At 36.9% G+C, this 19,794-nt stretch overlaps 1 protein-coding gene across 1 annotated transcript; it reads right to left on the bottom strand.

The window, feature by feature from the left end:
- Positions 1–8,173: 8,173 nt before the first annotated feature.
- Positions 8,174–10,580, bottom strand: LOC131633092 (uncharacterized). The gene is made up of 5 exons (XM_058903808.1): positions 9,756–10,580; positions 9,417–9,665; positions 9,236–9,306; positions 8,617–8,992; positions 8,174–8,512 (listed from the first exon to the last, which is right to left on the bottom strand). The coding sequence occupies exons 1-5, from the start codon at positions 10,578–10,580 to the stop codon at positions 8,174–8,176; spliced, it is 1,860 nt and encodes a 619-aa protein (XP_058759791.1).
- Positions 10,581–19,794: the final 9,214 nt, after the last annotated feature.

Below are 19,794 nucleotides of genomic sequence, written 5' to 3'. Positions count from 1 at the left end.
GGGTTAGAAGACTTTGAGAGCTCAATGGGTTCCAGTCAATTCCTCATATGGAGGTCTTGGGTTAGACGACTCGGAGAGCCTTGTGGTTTCCGGTCAATTCCCCTTGTGGACATCTTAGGTTAAACTAATCGGAGAGCCCAATGGGTTCCGCTTAATGTCCCTTTTGGAAGTCTCGTGTTAGACGACTTAAAGAGCCCAATAGGTTTCGTTCAATGCCCATGTGGATGTCTTAGGTTAAAATACTCTGAGAGTTTTCTGTGTTTCGGCCCATGTCTCACTAATACCTAAAAAAATTACTTAAACGCCAAGGGTGCCTCATTAAAAATCCCTTCCATTATAGGGAAAAAATTACCACAAGACGCTATTTATCAAATATTCTAAAAGTACATTTTTACAATTTATTCTCAATAATTGAAAATCTTCTTAACTAAAATAGTGCTTAAGCTCGTTGCGTTCCAATACTGTAGAAATTCCTTTCTTTCTAGGCTCTCCAGCTTCTACACCTCGTGTGACAGCTTCTGAAGTGCATGTGTGGTCCCTCCCAGTTGGGAAGTTTTTTGCCTCTTATCGCTAGATCTACCACTTGTTTCAACACTAGAACACCCTTGGCTTTATTTTCTGGTGTACCTCCTTTCTTCCTTTTACTTTACTATGTATTTCTGGATGTGAGAAATTTCTCGGACTTCTTTGATCAGGTCTGTTGCACTTTCCAACTAGAGCTAGTTGTTCTCATCATTAAAATGTTCTTGTCACCATATATAGTCGTTGATTTCTACTGAAAGCATGGCGTAGGATTTATAAACCATCATGAATGAGGTATCTTTAATTAATGAATGTAGGGTTGTCTAGAAAGACCACAACACTTCGTAGAGATGTTCAACCCACAAACCCTTGGCTTTGTCTAACTTCTTCTTCATTCCCAACAGTACGACTTTATTAACAGCTTTAACTTGTACATTTTCTTAGGGATGTTTGACTAATATGAACTTCATGTGGATTCCCTAGTTTTCACAAAACTCCATCACAGTCGAGCAGGGGAACTGCGTCCCATTTTTGAAAACTATGGTTTTGGGCAGGCCGAAACGACAGATGATGTTCCTCTAATAAAAATGTCTAACCCTTTATGCCGTTATTTTGAACCCTGCCTCCGCTTCCACCCATTTAGTAAAATAATCAACCCCAGTCAATATGGACTTTAGCTGACCCGGTGTAATGGAAACGGACCCAATATTTCCATTCCCCATTTTTAAAATGGTTATGGCAAGATAACTGGGTGCCGCAACTCGGGAGAGGTATGAATGAATGATGCATACCTTTGGAACTTGTTGCACTGATTAACAAACCTGACATTGTCTCTAAGAATCTATTTCCAGTAGTATTCGTCCTTAGAACTTTGCTTGCTAAAGATCTCTCTCCGATGTGGTTTCCACATATACCTCTGTATACCTCATAAAAAACCATATTTACTTCCTCCTTAGGGATACATCTTAGCATGCGCATTGCTTTTTCCATTTTGTAAAGTCTTTCTGCCACTGTGACATATCTAGTAACGAGCCGTCATATTTTCCTAGCCTCCATCACTTCCTCTGGTAAAGACTTTTTCGTTAAGTATTCGATGATGGGAGTCATCTAGCTTTATCCACTCTCAATCATCAATATCCCTGTGGCTTTGGTACTTAGATTGTTGAGAGTATCGTGTATTACTGTTATGTTTAATCTCAACTTTTTAGTATTGACGAGCTTTGCCAATAGGCCATCCTAAACATTCTATTCACGGGGAACATGCACTCTCTCGAAGGTCTTGAATTCCTTTGACATCTTGAGTATATCTTGTAGTTATTTGGAAAGAAATGGCTCCTTTGTCTAATAATCTCCTCGTACCTGGTTGGTGACCAACTAAGAGTCACTTTTGGCTCGGAGGTGAGTAGCTTCTACTCCATGGGCTAATTTCATTCTCGCTAAAAGAGCTTCACACTTATTTTGATTAATACTGCCCTTGAAGTTGAAAACACATAGATTGCTCCAATAGTGCCTCCTCAGGTCCTTCCGATATGATCCCCGCTCTGCTCCCTTTTAGGTTCGATGACCCGTCAACTAATAAGAACTAGATACGTGGGGATTATGCCTCAATGGGGGTTCTGAACTTGACCTAGAAGTCTCCCAGAGCTTGAGATTTGATGTTGCTCATGGGTAAGAAGTTTATATCATACTCTGATGGATCTACTGACCATGCCATTATTCTGCCAGTCGGGTATGGATTTTCAATACCTACTTGATCGGATAATTGGTTTTAACAATGATCTAATGTCCTTAATTCCCTCTCTATAATCATGATTACCGAAGGCAATTGTTTTATCTTTTGATAGTGCAACTCAACCCCCTTTAATACTTTGCAAACGAAATAGATCGCCATTTCTCCTCTCCGCCTTCCTGGACCAGAACTAAGCTTAAAGCTTTCTACGTGATGGATAATTATAGTATCAATAACATCCCTTTCTTAGATAAGGTAAGGAATGGTGGAGCGTACATTAGGTTTTTCAAATCTTAAAAATCCTTCTCTCATTCCTTTGTCCATTAAAAACTTTTTGCCTTTTTCAGTGTAGCAAAGAAGTGGATGGACTTGTCGCCCACACAAGATAAGAATCTAGAGAGTGATGTTATCCTTTCTGTCAATTGTTGAACCTCCTTTATTGAAGTATGGATTCTCATGTTTATAATTGTCTGAAACTTGTCTAGATTGACCTTTATTCCCCGCCTAGTTAGCAAGAAGCCTGTAAATTTTTTGGCATGTACCTCGAATGAGCATTTATTTGGGTTCGCCTGCATATTGAACCTTCTGGCCATCCGAAAGTGAGTAGTTTGGTATTCCTCGATTCATGTGTGGATAGTTTTTAGCCCTTCCATGGGGCCCAAGCTATATTTTGAGGGGGTCCCACGAGGATCTAGGTCCACATAGTGGATTTTGTGCGGGTCTGACAATGGTTCCCTATTTATCTCAATCGAGTGTTGAACGATGTATAAACTAGGTATAGCTTGATAGAGAAGTTGTGCCTTTGTTTCTATTTCTCTTGTACGAAACTAAAGTATTATATTAAATCAACATATGTGTTTGTTTATTTGCATTTTTATATTATCAAACATATGTTGTCGAAACCCATTCTACATAGTGGAATTGGAAAATGAGCACTAGCCTTAACCGAGCATTCACATATGAATGTTGTTGTTGATTTTGTATTGGTATGATGATGATCTTTTGATGTGTGATTACATGAAGATTTTAGTATTTTGTGATGAATTGATGTGAAAAGAATCAAAGGATGATTTGGGTTTTGATTGGGGTTTTGGGGTTTTGATCCTATAAATTAACAAGAAGTATGTTAGGGTGATGTAGTTGATAACAATAATTTAAGCATGTATTAGAAGGCTTAAAATTGTCTAAACTAAAGGAAAAAGTGGATTTTGGGGTCAGGAAATCACAGAAAAATTCTGCATAATACAGCTATGCGTCGACTCGAAGAATCCTTGCGTCGGCGCATGCAGGAAAAACACCCAGTATGAATCCACCGGAGGGTCGACCTGAGCATACCCGAGGGGGACAGAATCAACTATGCATCGACCTAAGGAGGCTATGCGTTGGCGCATCACATACCAAAAATCCAGCATGAGTTGACTCATGCGTCGACCTGAGCGAACCCGAACGACATCCAATTTTTGACAGATTTTGTTAAGGCCATAACTTTTAAATCGTAACTCTGATTTATACATTGTTCGAAGCGTTAGAAAGATAATGAAATGAACTATATCATGATAGAATAAAATGATTCATAGTATGTAATTTTCTAGTGCTTGCGTTAGGATTAAGTGATGAACTATGTGGTGTTAACATAGGAAGTAAGCCCTTTGTTATGAATTGACGTAACCATGTCATAGTGCAACTTGAATTGTGTTTTTCCTTATGATGATACAGATATTGGGATGACGATGTGTATCTTCCTTATGATGAGGTAATGATTCCCCACGATGAATTAACAATAAGTATGATTTTATTATAAGGTTGAATTAACCGTGTCATGTCGTTACTTGACTTGTGTACTATGATGTTTGACGTTATTAAGATGATGTGATGAATTGATGTTGTTATGACGATGAAGTGATGACCTATATTTGCATATGTTGAAGGCTTATGCCTTGTGGTTGTATAATTGGTGTCATTGTATTGCATGTTGTGTAGCATACATTGCATTCATGATGGCTTGGATTGGCAAATTAAGATGGCCTGTATCGGAAAACTAAGATGAAGGCTTATGCCTTGTTGCTGCCTCTATTTATTGGCAATTATGATGGGGGGTGTATACCTTATTGGTACCACATGCATTTGCATAGTCACTGGTTTAGTTGCATTTTTCATGATGATGAGTGACGATGAACTGATTGGTGATGAATTCTTGTATAATTGATTATGTGATGATGAGTTGTGTAATATGGAATAATTTGTACTACTTATTAATAAATGATGTTGACATATTGTGGAGTGGTGAATTGTGTATGACTTTGTTCTCATATACTTGTTATCATACACTTCTTTAGATTGTTATGATATCTCACCCCTTCTATTTGAATGTTACCCCTATGTTGGTAACGTGCAGGTAATCAGGAATGAAGGATAGTTACCTTCAAGTAGTTCGAGTTGGCGTCATCACTCTGATACGTAACACTAGAGGGGGTGAACGCTATTTGCTTTATTTGTTGGATTTAATTTGGTTGTTGAAGTTTTATGAGTAACGATGTTGACTATTGTCAAACTAAGTTGTTGTTGGTTTTTAATTGAATTCTTGATGATTTCTGCTGCGTAATAAAACATATTTTGAAGAGTATATTATTTTTATCGGTTCACCCGACTTAAATATGTTATGTATCTGTTATTAAATTATGAGCATGTATCAGTATTATGAAGAAAAGTGACATCTTGGTTTTGATGTATTGTTTTGAATGAGATTTTTATACTTTGATTTTATTAATATTCGATGGGGGTAAATTGGGGTGTTACAAAAATTATCTTTAGAGTAATATCAATAGAAAATTCATACATTGTATTCAAGGTCGCAAAAATTCATACATTTCTTTATAGAATTGGAGTACCCGAGTCAAAGAGCGAAACAGTTTGTGAGAAACATGTATGAGTTTGCGTCTCTTTATTTCATTGTATTTATGTTTCCTTAACTGGAACATTCTTATTTTAATGTCATTTACTTCACATTCTCATTTCATATCATATATTTCACTTTTCATTCATCGACTTTATATAAACTCTTCTTTAATTAAAGTTTCTGTTTTTGTGTCTAATTTTCATAAAGAGCCATAATATCCAAGCATTTGATCATTATTGCATTTAAGAAACATGTTTGGACACGCTTACATCACACAATAAATGACGATAAAGACTTGTCTAGGATATCGCGACATTACGGTGGCCTATGCCGCTCATAGCCCTGGTGATGAGGGTCATACCCGACTCGAGCTAACCCGACCCGCCACAATTGCTCTTAACCACTATTTCTGAGATGTTCATAGTCCCCCAAGTATGAGGTTTGGAGGGGTGAAATGCTTAAGGATAAAGTCATCGAGCTAATTCAACTACATTAGCAGCCTAAGCCTTCAATTAGGTTCCCGCCAATTCTTACATGTACAATGTTATTGATTTTTGTTGTTTTTAAAATTGAATTAAAGATAGTTTAATCCATATGTGTTTTATTATATATTCTTGTTTTATGTAGGGACTAGACTTAGTCGAAGAGAATGGATTCATAGTCTATTGATGTGGTTTTGAGCTTTTGATGTGGTGGAAAGGGGAGTGACTCATAAGGTTAACAATTCAATACACAAGTCAATAAGAGTGTGAAAAGTTGATTTTGAATAAAAAATATCAAACCTATTATCATATTACAGACCATTGAATTTAAATGGATTGATTCAAATTGAACTCTTTTATGATTAAGTTGTAATAAAATGTGAATTGGTATAGTTCTATTTATTAGGCTCACATGCTGACATGTGCCCAGGAATATTTTATCTCCACTTTTAAAAATTAAAGTAAACAAATATAACTTAAAGGTTTGGTGAACTAACAAAAAATGACATATTATGTTAGAGTGTTCTAATATGGGTTTGGATCAAATGCAATATTGAAGACTTTGTTATAGGTGTTCCTTCTTCTTGTTCTTGTCGGGGAATCTTCAGAAAAGAGGCAGTTGATCTCATGGGAAGCTTTGCGAACTTCTTGGGTGTTGGCAATGCATTATTTGCGGAACTTACTGCAGCCATGGTAGTAGTGAAGCATGCTTGGGAGAGAAAGTGGGATAATCTTTGGATTGAATTCAATTCCACAATTGTGGTGAAAGCTTCCACCAACTGTAAACTTGTTCATTGAAAAATAAGATCTAGATGGTCGAATTATGTATGTATTACTCTTAACATGAATTTTTTGGTCACTCATATTTTTAGGGGAGCCAATGATTGTGTGGATTCGTTAGCCACCATTAGTTTCATATCTAGAACTAACAATTGATTTAATTTTGTGCACAGTGATATTGACAAAGACCTTATATAGCTTGTTCTTTGTCTTTCATAGTACTTGATCTATTTTTTTCTACAAAAAATTCAAGTTGATCAAAATTAAAATTGCGAATCAATAAAAAAAAAACTAACATAAAACTAAATAGGCAAAATACCCTTTTTCGTCCCTTAACTTTGACTTGGGGTCCATTTTGGTCCCTCAATTTTTAAAAAGTTCAAATAACTCCTTTATCTTTTAAAATGGTCTCACGTAAATCCTTTCCGTCTATTTCATGGAAACGGCCGTTTGGAGTTGCCAGCGTGGCATATGACGTGGAGCTTCTTCTCCTTCATTAAAAGGAATGTTACAGAGAGTAACGTAAACCAAATTGGGGGCTAGGGTTTCTTGATTAAGAACCATCATGTGAAGAAATTAGGGGCTGTTAGGGTTTTCCAGAATTCCAGAACAATGAAATCGTCCATTTCTTCTTCATCTATGTTCCAAGGAAGCCATGAAAGTTTGATCTCCCTGCTCTGCACGACGACGAATCTGCCATGGAAACCAGTTTGCTATTGTGGAGATAAGCCATTCTACGAAGGGCAAAGACGGCTAAGAGTTTTGGAAGACAATTTTGGGGGTGCCCTCATTTTAAGGTACGTTATTTGTTCACAGAGTGTTGGTTTTTTAGATTTATGAAATTGAACATGAATGTGTGTGACATGTAGGGACCTGTGCATCCTGGGTGTGGGTTTTTCGAGTGGTTCTGCGAAGAATTTGAAGATAACAAAGGGCAAATCATGATGGTTAGGTTGGAAAAGCTTGGAAAGAATAATGAACACATACAAGAGGAGGTTGACAAAATGAGATTGTCAACTGAAGAAATAAGGAAAGAGACTGATCACATACAGAGTCAATTGAAGAAGATGATGAATTTTGGAAAATGTTGTAGCTTGATGATTGTCATAATTTTGTTTGTAACCTGTTTTTTTAAGGATTAGGTTATGTGTTAGTGAAAGAGTATCAGTTTGCCTGGTTCTCAGTGCCAGTTATGAACAAATTGAAAGCAGTATGGAATCAATAAATTTTGAACAAATTGAAAGCAGTTATGTACCAGTTTTATGAACCAATTATGTACCAATTAAGTCTTGTAATTTTGAACAAATGGAATCAATAGATTTTGAACAAATTGAAAGCAGTTATGTACCAGTTTTATGAATCAGTTTGGTACCAATAAAGTCTTGTAGTTCTGAACAAATGGAATCAATAGATTTTGTCTACTTATAATGCATCCAAAACAGTTCAAAACAGTTACGTATTAAACCAGTTATGCATTAAACCAGTTATGCATTAAACCAGTTATGCATTATGTACCAATTAAGACTTGAAGATTACATATGACTACTTAAGACTTGAAGATACATGTTCAAAATAGTGATGCATTAAACCAGTTTGGGTTCCAACATTACTTAAGACTTGCAGATTACATGTTCAAATAGACGTGTTCATAAAAACCATGTTCCAAAAGTGGTTCCAAATGTGCTAAATAACCAAAACAGACAAATTACATAAACCCACAAGTGGTTCCAAAAGTGCTAATTAACCAAAACAAAATCTAAAGTGCTAGACATTCTTCTTGGATGAGGCTCTCTTTGTTGGTGTTGTCCTCCTAGTTGTTGGCCCAATTTTTGATGCACCTAATCTAGTGGTTGGTCCTGGTGGTACCCAAGGAGTGTGTGGCCTTCTCACACCCAGCTTTTTTGCCTTGCTTGTTGTTGCCTTATTTGCAGGCCCTTGTCTTGTTCTGGATGTCTGAGAAGCTGGTTGACTCTGTTGTGCAGCATGTGAAGTAGCTTGACTTTGTTGAGTAGCTGGCTGTGAAGTAACTTGTTGAGTAGCTGGTTGTGAAGTAGTTAGTTGTGATGATTGTTGAGTACTTGGCTGTGCAGGTCCTCGAGGAGTCTGTTGTGATGTTTGTTGATTAGTTGGTTGTGCAGGCCCTGTCACCTTACATGTAGCTTTGTTGTGCCTTGACTTCTTGCATATACTGAATTTCACAATCAGACCTGTCCTCCTAATTTTTTTGGCAGTCCCATCAAGTTCTCCTTGTCAAGATTCCTCTTCTTCTTTGGTCTTCCAGGCATCTTTCTGTACTTTGGAGGATGCACATCTGGGTATTGTGTCCTTACCCATAAGTTTGAACCATTCACAGGATATATAACTGGTTTGTAGACTGCAATGTGCCTACTCTTCCTATAATACTCTGGAATGAAATCTTCAAATTTAAAGTTCCTACTCTTCATACAAGATAATGCATGAACACATGGCAAACCAGACAACTCCCACTTCCTACATGAACATATGTGGTCTTTCAAGTTCACAGTGAACATGTCAGTTGGATCTTGCACATGCTTAACTTCAAAAATATGTTCATCAGACATCCTACACAATAGAATAACCAATTGTCACATTACAGCTCATGCATAATGAAATACAAGAATTAGGCAAACATATTTATACCTTACAATCCATGTGTTTGTGTAGGTACTTGTTTTTTCCACTTGTTTTCTGATGTTTGGCAGCACTGCATCATCAGGCAAATTCTCAAACCTCATCCTATTCCTAGCTCATCTCTCCATAAAATAATTCTTGATCTCTTCCAGCATTGTTACTAAAGGCTTGGACCTTGAATCAAGGATCACACTATTGAATGCCTCAGACATGTTATTGAGTAGAGTATCACATTTGTTAGTTACCTGATCACAACATATGTACATGTTCAAATTTCAAGTTATAGCAAGTTACATGTTCATATTATCAAACAGGTTCATATTTCAAGTTATAGCAAGTTACAAGTTCATATTACCTTAAAGTGTGATTTACTCCAGAATATTGGAGATGTCTTCATCATATGTAAATATGCCTCATCACTAATAAGTCTCATAAACCTCATTTCTCTCTCCCAAGCTTGTACATATGTTGACCTTGCAGCCTTCCAGATAGCATCTTTCAACATTTTACCAGGATACTTCTTCCTAAAGTTATTATAAAGGTGCCTCACACAGAATCTTTGTTCAACAGCTGGAAAAAGCTCATCCATTGCTGGTAGTAGACCCTGAAATTTCACATAACAATATAATGCATAACTAAACAATATAATTCAGGACCAAAGACATAATTCTGAACAAACAATATAAACCATAACCTTTTGTTGGTCTGAGATGAATGTGTATGTCAAACACTCTTCTTGAACACCTAGGTCATCAATCAACAACTGCAAAAACCAGGTCCAGCTATCTCTGTTCTCTCCTTCTACAACTGCAAATGCAACTGGGAGCATCTGGTCATTTGGATCCCTCCCTATTGCAGCCAGAATCTTCCCACCACACAACCCCTTTAAAAAACAGCCATCTAGACCAATGATGTATCTAGATAACTTGAAGCTTTCCTTACATGCTGCAAAGAAAACATACAACCTTTTGAAATATGGTTTTTGGTCCTCATTACCTTCTGGGACTGGATCAACATTAATCTTGATAGTAGACCCTGGGTTAGCTCTTAACAACTCATAACAATAATCATAAATCCTTGTATAACCCCCTAATAAAGATCCATCAACCATGTCTCTATCTTTAAATCTTGCCCTTATAGCCTTAGTCTTGTTAACACCCACATTCCACTTCCTTTGAGCCTTTGCCTTAATGTCCTTAATCTTCATCCTTGGATTGTTTTTCAGAGAATTTTGAATTCTCTTGCTCAGCCATTTAGTGGTCAACATTTTCACATTATACTCTCTACTGCACTCATGCTTGTCAACCAATTTCCTTAATTGCCATGTTTCTTCATTTGGCAATTTAGCACAATAGGCTTCCCATTGACACCCTTCCTTGCATTTAACCCTCATCCTCACTTTGTCATTCTTTGTAAACCTCATATTTCTCCCACTTTGCACAACATATGATGTTATAGCTTCCTTGAAGTCATCATTTGACCTAAAGTACACTCCAACTTCCCATTTGTAATCTGCCATGTCCTTCTACACATTAAACATTGGGTAACTTTTCTTTCTAACATCACCATCTTCACTATCACAACCACTTTCAAGTTCCTCACTGTCATTTACTATTTCCTCTTCCAAACCATCATTATCCAATTGTTGTTTGCTTTGTTCCCCCTCTATATCTTCAAGAAGATCATCCAAATCTTCTTCCTCTAAATCATCAAAACCATCAGATGAATCATCAAATCCCACTTCCATAGCACTCTCATAATTTTCATCAGCACTATCATCTCCACTATCAGTAGTAGACCAATCATTAACCTCTCCCACATTGTCCTCATCCCTCACAACATTATCCTATTCCCTCATAATATTCTCTTCATCCCTCACAGCAATGCCCTCTTCCCTCACAACAGTGCCCTCTTCCCTCACAAGATTCTCTTCATCCCTCACAAGATTCTCTTCATCCATCAAAACATTTCCCTCTTCCCTCACAACATTCTCTTCATCCCTCACAACATTAGCTTCATCCTGACCAGCCACTTCCTCATACATTTTTGACATTAAATCTTCTTCAACATGTGTAATATCATCCTTATCCCTAACAACAGTCTCTTCACCCCTCACAACATTCATTCCTTCTGCTTCTATAGGCATATCACAAAATTCTGGCTCAGCTACTGTGTGTTGAATATATATGCCAACCCTTAAATGCACCCTATAAAGGTCAGCTATATCTAAGGCCCCTTTATCATCAACTAATTCAAGCATGCCTTCAGTAGGATCTCTATACCAAATTCTCTCAAACTCTCTATAACCTAACTCCTTAAGAACACCAACAAATTCAAAATAACCCCACGTGTCTGCATCTATTCTCAACTTTGCAATGTCTCCTCCTTCATACTGACCATTGTTAATATCAACGAATCCACCACTATGATGTATGGTTAAATTTAGGAACTCGTCCATTACACCTAAAGCAAGGCAACCCCTAAATAAAGATCGTGTTTTAAAAACCCTGAATCAGAACAAACAAACCCTAAATAAAAACCGTGTTTTAAAAACCCTGAATCAGAACAAACAAACCCTAAAATAACATCCATGAGATACGAACGAACCCTAAAAGCGAACCCTAAATACGAACCCTAAATACGAACCCTAAATACGAATCCTAAATACGAATCCTAAATACGAACCCTAAATGACATACCTGTTTTGATTCAGTGGCGTCAATCCACACTCTTCCTTCAGATTGCAATGTACAGATGGTTTTGTTCCCAGAGCTGGTTTTGTTCCCAGAGCTTCTTGAACCTTTTCGTCTTCTGTGGAAAAGAGAAATGAGACTATGTGGAAACGAGACTGTGCAAATGCGACTTGTATAATATAAACATGTAATACTGTATTATCCACATCAGCATTCATAAAGGCCACGTAGATAATAAAATAACGAGACAACTAACGGAACCAAACGGAAGGATAAACGTGAGACCATTTTAAAAGATAAAGGAGTTATTTGAACATTTTAAAAATTGAGGGACCAAAATGGACCCAGAGTCAAAGTTAAGGGACGAAAAAGGGTATTTTGCCAACTAAATATTATTAAACATATTTGAATGTTTTTTTAAAATCAAACACCATATTTATTTCTCAAAAGTGAACTAAATATCACACACACACTCTTTTAGAAAATGATAGTAAGTTTTTTAAATAAGAGGATTGAAGTTGCCCTTAAACCTATTAATCTTTAATATATTTATATTATATTTTATGGAAAAATTATTATTTATATATATATATATATATATATATATATATTGTTGTGAATTCAATGCCACGAACAAAGTATAAAATAAGGGATGAATAAAGGACAAGGAAGAAGAGGAACACAAGATTGGTTATAACTACTATTCTTTTACTTTCTCTTAAAACAAGATTACAAGTTTACAAGAATAACAAATAACCTCTCTCACCCCAAATTAGGATTTGCAGCTTAGCATTGATGAGAGACTAGTATGCTATTTATAATAAAACCTAACATACTAACTAATGGGCTTTTTTCCACAAGGCCCATTACACAAGTCAACTTAATAAACAAGCTAACTTAACAAATTAGGGTTTAAACACTAAAACCTAATTTAACATGCTAACAACCCTAGCATCTTCGACACAAGCATGTGAACAACCTTCGACTTCATGCTTAATCCTGTCGAACCAAGAAGCTACCCTTCGACCATACTAGAGTTCGATCCAATATCTCACAAATCTCCACCTTGGATCTAACTCTACAACATCAAGGAAACAAACTAGCTTTCTTTGTGCAGCTTTATCAACTGCATACAGTGGAAAAAATTGCAACTCGGCAATGTCTTGGTGATCATATCAGCAGCATTATCTTCAGTCGAAACCTTCAGCACTTGGACTTCTCCACGCTCGATTACTCCTCTGACGAAATGCAGTCTCACATCAATGTGCTTAGTTCGCTCATGATAGGCTGAATTTTTCGACAGGTGTATTGCACTTTGAATATCACATTTAACAGTGATACCTCGACCTTGAAGTTTCAGCTCCTTCGCAAAACCTTCAAGCCACAATGCTTCTTTCACAGCTCCAGTTAGGGCAATATACTCCGCTTCAGTGGTTGATAGAGCAACAACCTTCTGAAGCGTTGCTTTCCAACTAATTGCAGTGCCAAACATAGTGAAAACATATCCAGAAATAGATTTTCTGGAATCCATACAACCTACATAATCAGAGTCGACATATCCTTCTATTACTGCATTACTATCTTCACCCAAGGCTCCACCATAAATTAGGACTCTATTCAGAGACCCATTTATGTACCTTAAAATCCACTTCAATGCTTGCCAGTGAGCCTTTCCAGGGTTCGCCGTGTACCTGCTTACAAGACTTACTGCATATGCTATGCCGGGTCTAGTACAGACCATAGCATACATCAAAGAACCAACTATATTAGCATATGGGATGCTATTCATATAGGCTCTTTCGACATCAGTATTGGGACACTAATCAATACTCAGCTTGAATTGAGGGTTTGTTGGAGTCATAACTGGCTTCGAATTCGACATACCAAACTTTTCGAGAATCTTCGGTAGATATGCCTCTTGAGATAAGCATAACTTCGACTTCTTTCTATCTCTTCGAATGTCAATTCCAAGAATCCTGGAAGCAGCTCCCAGATCCTTCATATCGAACTCTTTATTGAGTTCAGCCTTCACTCTCGTCACATCTTCAACATTGTTGCTTGCTATGAGAATATCATCCACATAAAGCAACAAAATAACAAATGACTTCTAATGAAATCTCCTATTCAACATTACCAGGTCGAAATCTGAAGTAAACGCAGTGGTCGAACTGACTTCTAATGAAACTTATGCGTGCCATGAACTTGTCGAATCTCCCATTCCACTGTCGAGGAGATTGTTTCAGCCCATACAAATATCTCTTTAACTTGCACACACAATCTTCCTTCCCCTTTTCGACATACCCTTCAGGTTGCCTCATCAGGATCGTTTCATCTAGATCACCATACAAGAACGCAGTTTTCACATCCATCTGTTCCAGTTCAAGATCAAACTGTGCCACCATGGCAAACAACATTCGAATGGACCTATGCTTCACAACAGGAGAAAACACATTATTGAAGTCGACACCTTCTTTCTGAGTGAAACCCCTTGCAACTAACCTTGCCTTGTATCTTTTCGACGTCACTCCTTCAATTCCTTCCTTAACTTTGAAAATCCATTTACAGCTGACTAACCTTGCCCCAACAGGTTTCTTGATCAGTTCCCAAGTATGATTATCATGAAGAGATTTCATCTCATCATCCATGGCTTTCAGCCATTCAGTCTTATTTCGACTCCTCATAACTTCCTTGTAGTCTCAAGGTTCTTCGTCTAGAACCTCACTTGCAGAGATTAAGGCATAAGCTATAAGATCTGCATACCCAAGTCTCTGAGGTGCCTTGATGACTCTTCTCGACCTATCTCTCGACAATAGGTAGTCATCGTCAGTTTCCTCAGCTTCCTCAACATCTTCTACTTCTTCTTTGACTTCATCAGGGATATGCAATTCAACATCAACATGCTTCACCTCAACAGGAATCTCTACCTGTTCCAGCTCTTCGTCAGATGTTTCTGTACTTCGACCAACATCATCAATTTTCTTAAAAGCCATTTCAGCTTCATTGAAAACTACATCTCGACTGGTGATACACCTCCTGTGACCTGGCTCTAGGCACCATAGCCTATAAGCTTTGACTCCATCAGGGTATCCCATGAACATACATTTCAGAGCTCTAGGTTCGACCTTGTCTTGCCTAATATGAGCATAGGCTACGCAGCCAAATACTCTCAGTTTGTCGAGATCTGGTGGATGTCCCGACCAAACTTCTTCAGGTGTCTTCATATCTAACGCTGTCGAAGGACATCTGTTTATCAAATATGTTGCTGTCGAAACAGCCTCAGCCCAGAACACCTTCTTTAGTCCAGCACTAGTCAACATGCATCTGACTCTCTCCAAAATAGTTCGATTAAACCTTTCAGCCAAATCATTTTGCTGTGGAATACCTGCAGTAGTTTTGTGCCTTGCAATACCAGAGGCAGCACAAAAACTGTCGAATGCCTCATTGCAAAATTCAAGGCCATTGTCGGTTCTCAACCTCTTGACCTTTCTGCCAGTCTGATTTTCAACCAGAGTCTTCCAACTTTTGAAATTCTCAAAAGTTTCATCCTTAGTCTTCTGGATGAATACCCATAATTTTCTAGAATAATCATCTACTATGGATAGAAAATACCTTGCTCCTGAATGTGATGGACACCTTGCAGGCCCCCAAAGATCAGCATGGATGTAATCAAGGGATCCATGTGTTCTTTGTTTGCCTTTGTTGAACTTCACTCTGCAAGATTTTCCAAGTACACAGGGTTCACAAAACTTCAGCTTTTCGACTTTGTCTCCACCAAGCAGATTTTGTTTTCCTAATTCGACCAGACCCCTTTCACTGACATGGCCCAATCTCATGTGCCAGATTTCTGTCTTCGACAAAGGTTTCGTGGATGCAACATTTGTTGAACCACTTACAACTTCAGCCTCAAGGGTATACAAGCCTTGTTTCTTCACGCCTCTCAAAACTTCCTTCGAACCCTTCATGACTCTTAAGATACTTTTCTCTCCTTGGAAAACATATCCTTTCTTGTCGAATTCACTAAGAGAAAGTAGATTTCTCTTCAAATCAGGAACATACCGGACTTCAGTCAACAACCTTATTGACTCATCATGGAGTTTGAACCTCACAGATCCAACACCTGCAATCTTGCAAGCCTTGTTGTTTCCCAGCAATACTGATCCACCATCTTGATCACATAATTCCTCGAACAAGTCTTTGTTTGGAGTCATGTGCCAAGTGCAACCTGAATCCATAATCCACTCTCTTCTCGAGTCACTGCTTGAAACCACAAGAACATCAGATGATTCGAAATCATCTTGAACAATGGCTGCATTGCCATTATCCTTACCTCCATGATCTTTCAGGCGTTTAGGGCACACCTTTCTTGTGTGACCCTCCTTCTTACAATGATAGCATCGAATGCCAGATGCTTCGCCACTGTAAGACTTCGACTGGATTTTGCCCTTCTTCTTGTCAAACTTACCATCCTTTCGTAAGAGTTTTCCTTTAACGGCCAAACCTTTGCCAACAGTCGAAGGTTTATGCTCCTTTCGTTCGTTCAAGTCCTTAGAATACAGGGCTGATTGAACTTCATCAAAGGTCAGGGACTCCCTTCCATACAGGAGAGTTTCTTTGAAGTGAGCATGTGATCGAGGCAAAGAACACAATAGTAACAGCGCTTGATCTTCATCATCGATCTTCACATCAATATTTTCAAGATCTAGAATCAGCTTGTTGAACATATCCAACTGCTCAGCCAACACTTTGTCTTCAATCATCTTGAATGAATACAAAGCTTGCTTCAGGTAGAGTCGATTTACCAGTGATTTGGTCATATACAAACTTTCAAGTTTCGCCCATAACCCTGATGTCGTCGTCTCCTTTGATACCTGCCGGAGAACCTTATCACCAAGGCTCAACAAAATTGCGTTGTGTGCTTTCTCGATCATATTCGTCTTATCCGCTGCCGTCAATTCTGCATTCATGGCTGCCTCTCCCTTCAACGCTTCCAAACAATCCTGCTGAACCAGTAGGGCTTTCATCTTCAAGCGCCACAGACCGAAATCATTCACTCCGATGAACTTTTCAATCTCATACTTTGTTGAAGGCATCTTCTCCACGGTCACCGCACCAATTTGTTGTGAATTCAATGCCACGAACAAAGTATAAAATAAGTGATGAATAAAGGACAAGGAAGAAGAGGAACACAAGATTGGTTATAACTACTATTCTTTTACTTTCTCTTAAAACAAGGTTACAAGTTTACAAGAATAACAAATAACCTCTCTCACCCCAAATTAGGATTTGCAGCTTAGCAATGATGAGAGACTAGTATGCTATTTATAATAAAACCTAACATACTAACTAATGGGTTTTTTTCCACAAGGCCCATTACACAAGTCAACTTAATAAACAAGCTAACTTAACAAATTAGGGTTTAAACATTAAAACCTAATTTAACATGCTAACAACCCTAGCATCTTCGACACAAGCATGTGAACAACCTTCGACTTCATGCTTAATCCTGTCGAACCAAGAAGCTACCCTTCGACCATACTAGAGTTTGATCCAATATCTCACATATATATATATAATTGTAATGGGATGTCTTAAAACTAATATAAATTAAACGCCTTAAATTAGATCATATCAAATTCTTTAGGGTTAATAGGTATTTACACCCCTGTAATGTTAGCGAGTTTTGCTTTTCCCCCCTCCGTTGCCAAAAGCAGGTTTTGGCAACGATTTTTTTGAAAAAACTGTTGCCAAAACCTGCATTTGGCAACAGAGGGGGGAAAAGCAAAATTCGCTAACATTACAGGGGTGTAAATACCTATTAACCCAATTCTTTATTCAAATCATCCCAATCGGACAACAGGAAATTTTATTTTTAAATTTATTGATTTTTTCTCAAAATTGTTTCAAATTGCATTTTTATAGTTGTTGAAAAAAATAACAAAACATAGAAAAAAAAGAGGAACAAAATAACAACACAAGAGATTAACGTGGAAACTCTAAAATCGGAGAAAAAACACGGCCGTTGTCAATAGACAACCAAAGAATAACACTATGTGAAAATTGTTACAACACATAATATACCCTCAAATACACCATGCCCCCAGTACATTCACACCCTCTAAAATAATTATTTAACTACATCTCACAACACTATAATACAAGAGCATAAGGAGAACAAAGAAAGTCAAATACAAGCTTAAAGTGCTTTTGACTGGTGTATTTTGTAACGAAGAACTTGAATCCTATATATAGCCTTGGATTCCCACTTCCATCACTAAAATAAGGGAAGTGGGACTTAAAAGAACTTTTAGTCCTATATATAACCTTGAATTCCCTATTCATTCACAAAACTAAGCGATGTAGGACTTCTTCAAACATGTATATTTTTAACCAACCCCAACAATCTTCATCTTGATTGAAAATAATACATAAGCTTTCATTGTCTTCACCGACAATCATACTCCACCATAAAGAGTATCAACATGAATATTTTCAATCAATCTCAACAATCTCCACCTTGATTGAAAATAATACATCAACTTTCATTATCTTCACTGACAATCATACTCCACCATAAAGAGTATAGTCACTTGAAACTACACCACTCTAAGAATTTTCTCATTGTCTTAATCGACAATCATAGTTTTAAAAACTATCATACTCTCTCGTGAAGAATATATTTCACTTGAAGATAAATCACTTCAAGAATTTCACATTGTCATCACCGACAATAATATACTTTATCATGAAGAATAAATTTCATTTGAAGCTAAACCACTCCAAGATTTTCACATGCCGAAAACCAGGTTGAAAACTTATGGTGTAACTTCCTTGTTGGCAAAAAACTCTTCAACCACCGACATAATCTTGCACCTTGTGTAATCTTGATTGTAGCAACACATATTAGACTTGAACTTTCCACAAGTCAAAAAATAATTCTTCCATCAATTTTCTCTAATCCAAACTGCACAGCGGAACTTATGACTGCAGCTCAACAACTGTTTCGCAACACCACCCTTCTTTTCTGATGTGGACGATCAGACAAAACTGCAACCATAGAGCATACTAAGAACTCTTATCCCCGGATCGAACCAAAAGCTTTGATACCAGTTGTTGGGAAAATAACAAACATAGAGAAAAAACAGAAACAAAATAACAACACAAGAGATTAACGTGGAAACTCCAAAACTGGAGAAAAACCACGACCGTTGTCAATAGATAACCAGAGAATAACACTATGTGAAAATTGTTACAACCTATAATATACCCTCAAATACCCTAGGCCCCTGTACCCTCACACCTTCCAAAACAAATATTTAATTATATCTCACAACACTCTAATACAAGAGCATAAAAGAACAAAGAAAGTCAAAGTACAAGCTTAAAGTGATTTTGACTAGTGCATTTTGTAACGAAGAACTTGAATCCTAAATATAGCCTTGGATTCCTACTTCCAACATTAAAATAAGCGATGTGAGACTTAGAAGAATTGTTAATCCTATATATAGCCTTGAACTCCCTCTTCCTTCACAAAACGAAGCGAGGTGAGACTTTTTCAAACATGTATATTTTTAACCAACCCCAACACTTATTTCTTAAGAATTTTGTTTGATCCCCCTTGTATAGCTTTTTCTTTGTCTTTCAATATACTTGATCTATTTTTTAGCTAAAAAAAATTCAAGTCGATCAAAATTAAAATTGTGAACCGATAAAAAAACCTAACATAAAACTAAATATCATTAAACATATTTGAATGTTTTTTTTTGGTCAATCAAATACCATTTTCATTTCTCAAAATTGAACTGAATCACATAGAGACACTCGATTTTAAAAAATGATAGTAATTTTTTTAAATAAGAGAATTGAAATTGCACTTAAACCTATTAATCTTTAATGTATTCTATATTATATTTTTTGGAAAAATTATATATATATATATATATATATATATATATATATATATATATATATATATATATATATATATATATATATATATATATATATATATATATATATATATATATATATATATATATATAT

This window comes from Vicia villosa, unplaced genomic scaffold, assembly GCF_029867415.1.
Source record: "Vicia villosa cultivar HV-30 ecotype Madison, WI unplaced genomic scaffold, Vvil1.0 ctg.001069F_1_1, whole genome shotgun sequence".
NCBI classification, from domain to species: Eukaryota; Viridiplantae; Streptophyta; class Magnoliopsida; order Fabales; family Fabaceae; genus Vicia; species Vicia villosa.
The sequence above is the reverse complement of the archived record's forward strand: the minus strand, read 5'-3'. Positions and strand labels throughout refer to the sequence as shown.